Below are 14,088 nucleotides of genomic sequence, written 5' to 3' on the forward strand. Positions count from 1 at the left end.
ACAACAGGATACTGTGATGGAAACGAGCGCACGGAAACACCATTTACCTTCCTGCCACAGCGGTACCTATTTGTCTACTTGCACTGGCATGCTTTTGAACTGCTAGGTTGGCAGGAGCTGGGAATGAGCAATGGGAGCTCACCCCATCGTGGGGATTCAAACCGCCAACCTTCTGATCAGCAAGCCCAAGAGGCTCAGTGGTTTAGACCAAAGCGCCACATGCATCCCTTATTGTACTCTAACCCCACTAAGACAATAATAGTATCTAGCTCTTGAGGGTACTGAGTAAAAGTTTTGAAGATGAAGGGCAATAGCCAGGGCTGGCCCAAAACATTTTGACACCTGAGGTGGACCCCAGAATGGTGCCTCCCTCCCTGCCAGAGAAGAAGGGGTGAGGGAAGGTCCAAAAGGTGAGGAAGTCGGATTGACAGTGTGATCTCCTGCCCCTGTGAATCCTGCCACATGAGCCAGTTGCTTCACCTTGTTTCATGGGTGGGCCATCTATAGTAATAGCTGCTGAAAGCTTAGAAATCAATAGACTTCTAATGTGGGCTGAATCTTTATCTCTCACCACCCACCCTGGTGGGCCATGTTGTACAGGTTTGCCCACATGTCAATCATCCAATGTCACAGTGATGTCAAGTGACCTGTTTTTGCACAACACTGTGCACAGAGCCCTGACGATCAGCTTATTTCTGACACTTGCACATAGTGCTTCACAAAGCACTTTGCAGGTGTCACCAATCAGTTGATTGGCAGTGGCTGGAAAACCCTTTTTGGCTCAGTCACATTTTTACTTGTCCCCACCACCGCCACCTGATGTCCTATATGAGGTCTAGAACAGCATGTAGAGAACCTTCTTGGCTCCGCAGGTCAGGTCCTTATCAGGATCAGACTTGCGGGCCTCATTTGACAGGTGAGCAAAGCCACCCACCTATGAAATCACACAAGGCTCCTTCCCCCACCCCAGGCAAGAGCAGTGCTTTTGCAGAGCGCTCACACACTATGAGCCTCAGAAAATCAGAGGTGCAAACAGGAATGCTGGGCTGCTTAAACTGAGCAGGAGTTAACCCCCGCTCATCAGTTCTTGAGTAGGGTTTAAATCCTGCTGCTTTGGCTGTGAAAATCTATTCCCTGCTGGGAGCAGGTGTGCACTGTCAGTGCAGGATTTAGCTCTGTCCTCTTGCCCACCAGCTGATGTCATCAATGACATCAGTTGATTCGTGGGAATGGTTTGGGGGAAATGGCCTTGTGGCTTGGAGGTTCCCCACCACCGTTAGTGAGAAGCAGCCAGCTCAGTAATCAGGGGCGGTTGCCTAGCTGTTGCTCCTGAGGTCTTCTCCACCCTCCCAAGCCATTTGTCTCTGTTGTGAGCTATGGATGCCATACAGCCTACCCTGGGACCTTAACTAGCCTGCTCCCTCAGGTGCAGTAGAAGATGGGTGAAAGGAGAGCTTTTTGATCTCAAACAACTCCCCCATTTCTCTCTGTGTCTTTTTAGATTGTGTGCCTCAGTTTGGAAGTTCATTTTTCGGCTGCTGCACTTCATCTTTGGTTATGGAAATATATGTGCTTTGACCCAGCCACCACTAGAGGCTGTATTTGCACAGTTCATGAAACTTTTCAATGCAAACCTGTGTATGTTGGCTTACTCAGACGTAAGCCCCATTGCGTCCAGCGGGGTCTACTCCTGAGTAAGTAGGCATAAGGTTACAGTCTTATATAGGTAGCCATAGTCCATACTTGACCATCATGGTTTGTTGCATGTTGGGCTTAGGAGATCTGTCTGTGTAATCTCCTTTGCTGTTTTCCTCTGCTATCCTTGTCTACTTTCTGGTAGAACCAGTGACAGGGTACCAGACCAGATGCATTTTCCACCTGATGTGCACGTTTTGGAGTGCAATTGCATTCTGAAGTTTGGTGCTTTCTTTTGAAATAGATATTTTAAGTTTGGTGCTTTTTATAGTTGTAAGGCAAGACTTGCTGCTCAGCTGTGCATTGGGTATTATTTGCATTGTGTAGGAATTAATGAGTTCTTTTTTGAATACTCAGGACAGAGGAAAGCATTAGAGAGCTTCAGCTTCCTTAAAAAAAACACAACAACCTACAAATATCTTTGCAGAGGAGTGGGGTGGAGGAAACTTATGGAGAAAATGGAAGGTGAAACTTGTGTGGGGTTACTAAGAATTCAGCGCTCTTGTATTCATGGGAAATAGCACTGTGTGTATGTGTTAATCATGTGTGCTTGGATTTAGCCCTCTGTACTCACTATTCCCACTTCTGCAATGTGGCCCCTGACAGCTTTCCACTGCTGTAGTGTGGCCCTCTGCCCAGAAAAGGTTCCCCACCCATGAGTTATTCTTCTGTTCCATAGCAAGGCACTTCTGGAAACATGGGAGATATACAGCAGGTACAGCCTACTCTGAACCTGTGCTTCCCTTCAGGCATTCCTTTCCATGCTAGAGTGTTTTAGCCATCTAGCTATTAATGTTTTTTCCAACCACGTATGCAAAGCAGCTAGTGATATTATAATTTATTGACTACATTTGTATCATACATTTTCTTCAGTGAGCTCCAGGTCATTTACATAGCTCTCCGTGCTATTTTATCTGCAGAACAATCCTGTGTGGTAGGTTAGGCTGAGACAGTTGCTGGCCCAATGTCACCCGCATTGAGCTTCATGGCTGAGTGGGGATTTGACCTGTGTCTCCTCAACTGCAGTTAAACACTCTTAACCACTGTAACACAAACACATATTTTTGCTGGCATTTGCTACCACCAGATGTGGCATGGTTATCTGAATTGAGTGTCACCTGCCTCTTTAGGCATCTGGGATCTTCCTCTTGCATAGCCACTGGATACTTCCTCATATGTGCAGATCACAGTTTTTGAGTATATCTTCGATTTAGATTTGGGTCAAAGTGAGAAGAGACAGCCTCTTCTTTCTGCCCATTCAGGGGAATTAAGCATTTGCTTACCAAGGAAATATACAGATGGAGGAACTTTACCCTTGATCTCTCTATCACTATTTATTAGCCCAGGTACATGTTGCCACAGCTATTAATTATAGTAAGCAGATTGCTTCCCATGAAGGCAAAATTAAGATATGAAAGCCAGGTACTGTACTTAGGTTTTAGTTTGTTTGCATTCTGCTTTTCCGTAGTTAACTATGCCCAAAGGGGCTCACAATAAATATTTACTTATTATCAAGATACATAATATTTGGAAAAATGTATTGTAGGACATAATAAATTGAAATAAGACAAAATCAGCAATGCAATAAGCACAAGATTAATTCATTACTACAATGAAATAATCTAGACTTCATATATAACAAGTGGAGAGCTGAACCAAAATTAAGTGACCAAAAAGTAAATATATACAAATAAAGTTAATGCACATTTCTAGTGTTGCTGCAGAGAGCAGCCTGACCAACAGGTCAGAGAGGGCACTGCCTTCTCACAAAGCTAAATGGTTCACAGCTGACTCCTGCAGAGGAGACTTGCAGCTGCAAAATGGATATGCAGGAGAAGACAGTGAGGTTATATCTTTTTCTCCAGCCTCCCAGTAGTCTGGCTCCTAGTGCTATTCTTGCTGCATTTCAGGTGCTCATTTGTGCCCCAATCATTAGTGCATGTAAAGTTAAGAGTCCCACAAAAGTAGTACGTGCAGCCCAATTCTATTTATGCTTAATTAGTGAGTTTAATGGAACTTAGTTCCTAGTTAGTGTTGTCAAGATTGCATTTACTGCTGTACATATTACATTTAATATGTAAGTGGACTGTATATGTGGAGGCTTACAAAAGAAAGAACAACCCTGTCAGCAAAGTTGGGAAAGAAGACAACAAGGGAAAGTCCATTGTTAACACAAGCTTCAGTTCAGTAAGCAGTTAAAAAAGTAGATGTTGAGATACAAAGATCCTGTGAGCCTTTGGAACCAAAAGCAGTTCAAGGTTATGTTGCTGTAGGTGGAAATGCATACAAGTCATCTGTTCCTGTCTCTGGCTTTGTTCTCTTGTTGCCCAGAAATCATGAAGGAGACTCAGGTATTCAAAGTATGAATAAACTATGCAAACCCCAACAATAATTGTTGCAGCTGTAGTTGTAGGCCAAGCTAAGCAACCAACTCACCAAGCTTCAGTTCCTGGTTGTTCTTGGACCATCTAATGTTACAAGAGAATGAGAGAGAGAGAAGTGGGTAGCATGGATATTTCTTTCAGTGGTTCAGCTTCAGAAGCTGAAAGACAATACAGCCTTCTAAGCTTTTCTTTTTCTTTTTTCCCTATAAGAAAAGATTACAGAATTTAAAAAATGCACATGATTGAGTTTAGGTACACATCAGATCTGTTAAGCAATGTGGATACCTTTAAGACAAGTGGGCATTCACAATGGCTTTTGCCCATGAAGAATGATTTAACTGCCAGAGAGTGTGTTGCCTAGCTAATAAAGATGCCAGTAGATTTCTTATCTACATTTCTTGGATCTGTACGTACCTGAAAGCTAAAATATATAACCTTATTGGATTCTAAATTAAACATGCTGGATCCTTATCTTGACGCTAGTAAGTGTGTATATTGAGAGATAAAGGGGGTGGGGAGTGAGAATAGTACCTTGGTTAGTTTATGATTCCTCAGGGTAGAATGTGTGGCTTGCTTTTTGTGAGGAGATGGCAAGAATACCTGACCAAGAAGCTTATGGTAACATGACAGCTGCCTGGCCTTCCTATAGTACAGGGATAAGGAGACTGCCCTTCTAGATGTTGCACGCCAGCTTCCAGGAGTGGCCGACAAGGAGGGGCAGCAACACACACCTGGTCACTAGCATGGCTGCAGCTTAGCAGGAGGGATATGGTGGGGAGTTGTGACAGAGCCAGGAGGGCATGGTGGGAGACAGATTTCCCATCTCTACCGTAGCCTTGTGAGCCTGATTGTCATATTTTAGCTTTATACTAAGCACCGTCAGGAACGACAGACTTTAGAGACAGGAATCTAGAATGAGTTCCTTCTTGCTGGATGGAATCCACCATGTGAAATGCCGATAGTGACTTTTTCTGATGCTTGGAACTGGGGATTCAGCACCCACAAAAGGAAGTGTAGCAAAGAGGAATGCTTCGTTGGATCAGTTTGCTCAAAGTGGTTATTAAGGGACTTTCTATCCAGAATTATGAATGTTTGCATTGCTCAGTGAATGGTCGGAGGAGAGAACTGAACCTGAGCTGCAGGAAAGGGCAATCAAAGCGCTCAAAGGCATGGAACCAACTCCCCTGTAAGGAAAGACTGCAGAGTTTGGGGGTTTGTGTGGGGACATGATCAGCGGGGAACATATCAAGAGGGGACATGATAGAAGTGCCAGATTATGCACAGTGTGAAAAATAGGCCATCTCTCATAATACTAGAACCCGAGATAATCCAGTGAAGCCGAATGTTGGGAGATTCAGTAAAGACAAAGGGAAACGCTTCTTCATGCAGCACGATACTATGAAATTAGCTTCCACTGGGTGTGGTGTTGGCCACCAACTTTGAATGGCTTCAAAAGGAGTTTAGACAAATTCAGGGGAGATAAGGCTATCCGTGGCTAATAGTCATGATGGCTGTGTTACTTCCAGTGGATGAGACTTCTGAATTCCAGATGTGGGGAGCACAAAGAGGTCACTGCTGTCACACTCGTGTCCTGTTTGCAGGCTTTCCACAGGCATCTAGTTGACCACAGCAGGAAACAGAATGCTGGATAAAGATAGGTGTTTGCTCTAATCCGGGAGGGCTCTTACGTTCTCATCTGGCTCCTGGTCAGTAGCTTGCAGAGTTGCAGATAGTCTGTCATGGAAAACCAGTGGTATCAGTTTTAGCTTCAGTAGTACAGTGCTTCAAACTTCGCATTAGGGAACATTTGAAATCTCTCTGTCATAGGACTGAATGTTCTTTTTCCTTCCCACTCCACCCATTAGGGAAGGTACTGCCTGTCCAGTTGTTTGTGCTTTGGAAGAGGGTGGTATATTTGAGCATGATGATGAGTTACTGTAAGCAACTGGATTCTTGGCCAAGTGCACAGTGTAATTCACGTCCTCTGTTCCAGGATGCCAGTGCAATATGTTCTGGGTGAGTGGGATTTCCAGGATCTGACACTCAAGATGAAACCTCCGGTCTTCATTCCTCGACCAGAGACAGAGGCAAGTCATCATAAGGGACAAACCTCAGCTCTTCTCCAGAGTGCTGCATTGCTACACACGTACGCCCACCTCCACTTAAAGGAAGCACAATATTAGGCAGCCATGAGGGCATTCCTTCCCCTGCCTCCTTTCTCATGGGTAGTCTTTGCTGCCTGGGGAGAGTGGGAGAGGTGAGCACTATCATAAGCACATATGATGAGGTACATATTTTTACCTTGGTTGGCTGCAGCAAATCTCAGATAGGAAATCTTTAGAATATATGTAGTTGATTTACACACACACACACAATGGCAAAGTATGTATGCAATGACCCAGCTCACGTGTAATGTTAAGCCAGACCATGAATGTCCAAGCTGCTGGAGGCAAGATCATGACCACTTTGCTTCTTCAGTCTTGCTTTGGCTGCTGTGAGCTAAGACATGGTTTGGCTTAAAGTATTGTCCAAACCCTGGTTCATAGTTTGTCTTGCTCCAGACAAACCATGAGCTGTAAACCAAGAACAGACCTTAGCTGCAGCTTGTGTGTTAACTGGAATGAAACAAGCAGCCCCTCCCCTCCCACTGGTCTTCCACTCAAGATTGCAGCCACTCCAGTTATTTTTGAGTTGTGCTTTTTTTAAAAAAAGAATTAGAAGGGGGTGGGAGGTTGGAAATGCATGTGACTGAGCATCACATGTGATTTTGGCCTGAGTTTCATGCTCCTTTTCCAAACTGACATTCCTCTGCTCCAAGAGCGGAATAGAAAGTAGGGCAGGACAATTTCAGCAGTAACTTGGCACAACCTAAGAACTGCAAAGTCAGAGTCCCTTCCCTGCTAACCTCCAACCCTTCAGGACTCCAGTGTCCAGTGATCTGTACATATGTGGTGGTCTTTACATATGAAAAGATGGTACTCTTCTAATACTCTTCAATTGTGAAATTCTTCTTTTTGTTTCAAAAATGTATATATCTCTTTTGAGGTATAAGCTACCTCTGAAACAATATAAAAACAAAACAACATTGTTGCGTAGAGCTTAAACAGAGAGGTTAGACTAAGGAACAAACACTTGGGTGTATGAAAGAGGCACCATATGCCCCTAAAGTTCAAATTATTTCTCAGTTTTGCTTAACCATGAGGCAAATTATTTTCCAGAAGCAAAGGTCCCAGGGATCAGAAAATATGGTGTGAGCCATTCAAGAAGGTGGGGGTTTCATCTCATAATTTTCTGGCTCCTCTTTAGTTATCTTCTGTATTCTCTTCTCTATCCAAGTGGTTTCTAATGTGCTTTTTTCTCTTCTGATTGTTCCTTTTGCATTTTGCTGTTCCTTAAAATCACAAGACCTAGAAACCTGAAGTTCAACCTATGGAAAGTTCACTGAAATTTCCAAGGTTCTGCGTCCTCAGGACTGGAAGTTGAAGTTCATTAATTAGACAAAATGAATGCCCATGTCCTATACAAAAGCAGGAACTGCTTTTAACTTTGGGATCCTTTGCATAGATATCTACTGTTCTAACAAAGAAATCCCAGTTTCCAAGTATCTGTTAATATTTTGGGTGCCAAATCCTTCTGTGCCAAATGGAACTTACAAGATAGTGGATGGCCCAACACAAGTCTATCTGGTGATATCGCTGTTTTCCATGCTGTGTTGTCACTATTTTCACGCAATATCGCTTCCCGCAATCATTAAACAAATGCCTGCTGTGTGTGATGCAAGTGTTGATAGTAAACACAAGAGTGTGTTGCTTATTCTGCCCATATGCTTGCATGATCGATGTTTGCCCATGCCAGCCTAGTTGCAATTCAATGCTGTGTTTGATGTGAACCATTGACTAAGTGCTAACCTCTGTACTTTAAAAAAAAGCAAAAACAACAACGTATTTGTAATGTGACCTCCTTTTCAACCCCAAAGCCCTTGGACTTCTTCCCTGATCCGTCTCTTTGCTAAAGCACGTAAACGCTGGTTTGGCCTGATCTGAACCTGTGGAGTTTGTCAGTGTTTCTCAACTGGCTGCACAGTTTGTAAGGGGGTATATCTGATCTGCTTGCCAGTAATTCACATTAAGCCCCTTGGGACTTAGGAACTGCAGTTTGAAGGCATCATTTTAGAACCAGATTGTGTAGAATGGCTGAAGGTCTTCCTTTCCACCTAGCAGTATGGGACTGATGCCAGTTGACCTTCCAGGAATATTTCACAGATTAACGAGAACACCTGGAATTTGCCAGAAGTTGGGGCTGCCAATTTTAGAGAGACTTGGGGAGGGGGTGTAACTTGCTAACAAAAAACAGCAGCTGCGTAAATGATCGTGGTGGAGGAGAGAATAAATAAATAGGGAAGTGTTTCCTCCAAAATAACTACATGTGAGATTCAAAATTTAAAAAGAGCAGTGTAACCATCATAGAGTTGCTTCTACTCTCAACACAATTGGTTGTTGCATCACCTCTTTATTTTCTGTGTTGTCCTCTCATCACCCAGGGAAGGGATCAGGGAATGCTTAGTTGCTGACCAAACCATCAGTTTTTGAACTCTTGGACTTTGCTATATTTGCAGGTTGCCAAGCACCAAAGCAATAACACAGATCTAAATTCGGAAGGCAGAGCAAATCCACTTCCATCTGCTTTTGGATCGTTTTCTATTCTTCTGCTTCTAGACATAGTGCAAGCTATCAACAGGGAAGTCTTCAATTGAAATCTTGCCTCAGCTGTAGTTGCATGTAGCCTCAGCCCTCCATCCCCCTAGCAATATCTAATTTAGTCTACCTTCCAGGAACGTTGTGAGGCTTTATCAGAAACACTTTGAACACTTTAAATTTAAAAATAAATTTGTTGTTGTTTTGTTGTTGTTATTAAGAATGCTTGCTCTCATGCATTTGCTGGTGCTTTAGATGCACAGGTCTGGTGGAAAGAATGTCCACATCTTTCGCACAATAACCACATGGATTTAAGGTCAAATTAGGAGATGGATACTTGAATATGAATGGAGGGAGAGGGAGTGTTCAAGCAGTGAGATAAAGCCATATGTATGTGTGACTTCCTGTAATTGCCAGCATTTCATTTATACATATAAACCTGTTGTTCAAGCTGTGTACTTGACCAATTTCTTAAAAGATCATGGGCTGCAAGGTCATTATGTAGCATTTGAAAACAACAGGATTTCTTTTGCAGGTACTTACCCTGGAATTTCATTTGAACTCTGGCTGATGAAAGAATTGCATTTCTAGTTTCCAGATTACCAGAAGGATCATACAGTGGTACCTCGGGTTAAGAACTTAATTTGTTCTGGAGGTCCGTTCTTAACCTGAAACTGTTCTTAACCTGAAGCACCACTTTAGCTAATGGGGCCTCCCGCTGCCGCCGCACGATTTCTGTTCTTATCCTGAAGCAAAGTTCTTAACCCGAGGTACTATTTCTGCGTTAGCGGAGTCTGTAACCTGAAGCGTCTGTAACCCGAGGTACCACTGTATAGCATATTTTTGTTACCCAGGTAGCTGAGTTTTCATCTGTGAAATACTTAGAAAACTTTCTTATTAATACTTGAGTGATAATTGGCCATTTGCCACAAACTTTCCTACAATGATCTTTGTTGATAAATTGATATAAGGGGAGGGGGCGAACCCATTTGTTCAGTGCCTGCCACAATACAGATCTACCTCTATATGTCTGGGTAGGTGCATGTGTGTAAATAAGGTTTTACTTGAGCGGGGGAGAGAATTGGAATATTGTGGGCTTCCCATAGGTGTTTGGTTGACTGTACAGAATGTTGGGCCAGATGGACCTAAACCAGCAGGGCTCGTCTTATGTTTTGCTCTGGATATCTGAAGAAGTTTGGAAATAAGCATGCAATTTTATACATGGCTACTAGGAAGTCAGTCTTACTGATTTCAGTGGGACTTGCTTTGTAGTGACTGTGCCCAGGATTACAGCCTTCATATGATTAGATTTTAGGTGGAGAATACACTCCAACATTCTGTTGTAGGTTTCACTTGCCTAATCTTATATTGTTGGATCCTTTTCTTTTCACAAATATTTTTAACACATGATCCAGACAAATAAAAAAAAAATCAGAAGTAATTTTCTGTGGGAGAAGACATGTACCGTATTTTTCGCTCTATAGGACGCAGCTGACCATAGGACGCACCTTGTTTTAGAGGGGGAGAACAAGAAAAAAAATTTCTCCCCCTCTCTGCTCAGCGCCTGCAGAGGCGCTCAAAGCTCAAAGGCTCCAGAGTGCAGGTCTGCGCACAGCCTTGCTGCTGCCCCCCGAGCTTGTGGGGCTGGCAGTGGTGGGAAGCACTGCTTTCCCCCACCGCCAGCCTCAAAGACCAGGTCGGGGAGCAGCACAAAGGCTGTGCGCAGCCTTGCTGCTGCCCCCCCGAGCATGTGGGGCTGGCGGTGGGGGGAAGTGCTGCTTTCCCTCACCACCAGCCTCAAAGATCCCTGAAGCCTTCAGAGCGCAGCGCAAGTTCCCGCTGTGCTCCGCAGGCTTCAGGTTCCTTTTGCTGAAGCCAGGAGAGTCTTGCATGACTCTGGTGACCAAGCCAGCATTTATGAGTCGGGGCATGGATTGATGTATTAAAATGTCAATTTCCTGTAGATGGACTTTGGGGCAGTCCTGGAACACTGGGGGGAGAGTGAGTTGATTAGTGATATGTACTGAATTCAGCAAGTTTGGCATTGTGATTCCTTCCTGGGGAATTTCTAGTTGGGCTTCGGCTGAGTTCGGTCGAGGCTCAGAGCCCAGGACGTCCAGTATCCCGAGAGATATCTCTTGTTTGTTTTTAGAATATCCCCCTTGCTTCTGAGTAACTTCTAATCTAGCTTGCTTGTCATCCATATCTATATCCTCTCTAACAGACCTTTTCGTGTTCATATTCGTGCAGCCCACATTGGCCAGATCCAGGGGTTTTGCCTTGGTCTTGTTGAAACCACGCAGCAAGACTTGGATACGGTTTGTTAAATCCTCTAATTCTGCTAGAATAGTGTTAGTTGGTGCTTTAATTATTGCTGTTGTTTCCTCAGTATTCCTTTGGAGCAGCGATTTCTTCAGAGGCACTAATTGAGGCCTCTCTGGATTAACTGGAGCTGTAGCAGAATCAGCCAGAGGGGCTGGCTGATTTCTGGGAAGGTTTAACCTTGAGAGTGATGTTACTCTTAGCTCAGGAGTTAGCCGACTAGCAGGCTTTTGACTGTCTGATAATAAAGGCACAGTGTCCAAGTCTGCAAACACCCTTCTGATTGAAATGTGAAATCTACTTAAAAAGTCACACATTTTAGGAAGCAACATGGCTATGAAATTTGAGAAGCAGTCTTATTACATTTGGATGGCTCGGCAATTTTCCTATTGTTTTTAGGTCCAAAGAACCTATGTTTAATCGCAGTAGTTCAGATAAGGAGGAGCAAACTCTTGGTCTGGTAATCCAGTGCCCTTTTTTCTCCCAATTATTTCGGATGATCAAAGCTATCTGATCCAACTGCAAACACCTTCTAGTGGGATGTGGGCCATTGGTCTTATTCCAGGGACAGAATTTAATCTGAGCATCGTGGGTGCTTTTCCTTGAAGGATTGAAGGGCTCCAGCCTGCTTGGTTGAGCATTCTCAGCATTCTTCCCCTGGGGCTCGGGGGACCGCACCAGGCTCTCCTCCTTCTGACCCCTCGCCACACGATTCCCCAATGCTCTCCAACTTCTGGAAGATCAACGCCAGAGACCTTCCAGTGAGTAGGCTTTGCTCTCCAATCAAGCTCCAATTCTTCAGTAAATAACTCTTCTGTTGCTTCAGGCAGTTTAGATAGCTTTTGAGATGTTATTTGGGCGGTGCTTGAGCTGCTTGGGTTGCTTTGATCTTTGAGAGCTTTCCTGTAGGTCTGTTTTCTTTAAACCTTTTGGCTGCTTGGGGGGATCTAACTGCTGAGAATTTGAACTATCTAGGGACTGTTTGTCACGCTATGGAGATTATCCCCCTCCTCTGTTTGCTCTTCCGACCATGATCTTAGCCCTTCAGTAGCCTCTTGTGCTGTTTCAGGAGTTATCCAGTCCGAGAAGTCAGTCAGACTTAGTTGCTTAGATTTGGATCTGGTCAAGTGGCTTGGCACGGTAAGCACTTTCTGCTGCAGCAGCTGCTTTTTCTTGGGCATCAGGGCAAGGTCAAGACCCCTGGAACAATCCAAAACAATCCTCGTTACTTACGATTTGTTCGGTTACCGAGCTGGGGGAGAGGGTGTCACTTCTCAGCTGCCTCTCTGTTTCAAAGGATTTGTGTATACAATTTGAATCTATGAGCTAAATAAAACTTTGCTGTTTATATTTCTAGGATTTTCTGCAGCACACGCTATCCAGCTGTCTTCTGTTTACGGGTTTTTGTTAAGCCACCAGAGGGCAGTCATGTTTTAAGCTGTCAAACAGCTCTTACCTTCACAAATCTCCTTTCTTGTAACTTGAATCCATTGGTCCAGTTCCTACCTTCCGAAGCAGGAGAAAACAACAACTGCTCTTCCTTGCCCTGTATCTTGTGTGCAAACTGAAGGAAGTTTTCTGTAGGGATTGCCAGGATAAGAGGTGACTCTGTGTCCTGCAATGCCTTCTTCTATCAGGAAGTGTTTATGCTGGAGATGACATTGGAACCAGAGCACTGTGATGGCATACAGTGACTTAGTTTAAACCATAGTTTTAAACCCACCCTGGTTTAATCTGAAGAAGCAGCATGTTAGTGCACACTGCCAAAAACTATCCATGGCTGCTGTCCATAACAGTTACGTGCTACCTCTGCTGTTGCAGGCAATACGCCTCTGAATGCCAGTTACTCAGGTTGTACTTGTGGGCGTCACATAGGCAGCTGGTGAGAACAAGGTGCTGGAGTAGATGGGCCATTAACCTGGTCCACATGGACTCTTCTTATGTTCTTAATATGGGATAGACTGCCCTACTTTTTCAATTGAAAAAGGCAACCAAAATGATCAATTAATGGAGGCACTGCCTTCAGGGTCAGACACAGGCCACACCTCTCAGTACCAGTGGCTAGAGATTCACAAGTGTGGGGAATGCTGTTACACTTGGGTGTGGCTTGCAAGCTCTCACGGAGCATCTGGTTGGCTGCTGTGGGAACAGGATGCTGGGGGCCTTTGGCCCGATCCAGTAGGGCTTTTCTTATATCTCTACTAGAACCCTGGGATCATCTAATGTAGCTGAATGTTGGAAAATTTAGAGCAGACGAAATGAAGGACTTCTTTGCACAGCACTGTTGCACTTAAAAGGGCCCCGGCACGCCGTCTCCCACTAAGCAATACTCAGAGGAAACCCATTAAAACTCAACATATATGGGTACCTTAAGTCTGTTTATTTCAGTGGGTCTTCTCTGAGTACGACTTTAGCTGGATACAACCCAAATGCCTTCTCCTCACATGAAAGAAATTAATAGGTTCCCCCCCCCCCGAATAACTTCTCCATGAATTTAAAAGGCTATCCACTTCCAGAGATCAGTATTCTGCCATTAATATCAGGCACCAGCAGAATTGGCACTGTCGGTGACCGTGGAGGCTTGTCCATTAGGGCAAACAAGGAACTGATCCACCAACCTCAATTTCCCCCACCTACCTGCTTTCTTACAGCCAGTCCAGGGGGTGGCACTGGCTCTCAGCTTCCTCCTCTTTAGTCCTAGGGTTGCCTTTGTATAACTCATCAGAGATCCAAACTAGTATTAGTTGGCATGGCCGGTCGTAGCCTCTGCCTTTCTGTGCCATTGGCTCTGGCTCCACCTACCCTTAGCCTCCCTGATTTCTGCCCTGCCATTCCCAATGGGCACCAGCCACCACTGGGCAATGTGCCCACACTGCTCCAACCTTGCTGCTGCCGCTTGCCATCCCAGTAGGCAGTGGTGCCAGCTCCATGGCTCTTCCCCATCAACCATTCCTACCTGTGTATAGCTATGTCTTGGGAACTGTTAGCAGTTT

At 44.4% G+C, this 14,088-nt stretch overlaps 1 protein-coding gene across 2 annotated transcripts in view; it reads left to right on the plus strand.

Moving 5' to 3' along the window:
* HEMK1 (HemK methyltransferase 1, mitochondrial release factors N(5)-glutamine) overlaps positions 1-14,088 on the plus strand; it is a 49,610-nt gene that overhangs the window by 5,397 nt on the left and 30,125 nt on the right. For both annotated transcript variants that reach the window (XR_014153507.1, XM_081850501.1), the window contains exon 4: positions 6,073-6,166. Coding sequence is in view for 1 of the 2 variants with exons in the window: in XM_081850501.1 (XP_081706627.1) it covers positions 6,073-6,166 (94 nt within the window). In the remaining variant the exon portion in view is untranslated. The remainder of the gene's footprint in view (positions 1-6,072; positions 6,167-14,088) is intronic.

This window comes from Podarcis erhardii (assembly GCF_964252035.2).
Source record: "Podarcis erhardii genome assembly, chromosome: 2".
NCBI classification, from domain to species: domain Eukaryota; kingdom Metazoa; phylum Chordata; class Lepidosauria; order Squamata; family Lacertidae; genus Podarcis; species Podarcis erhardii.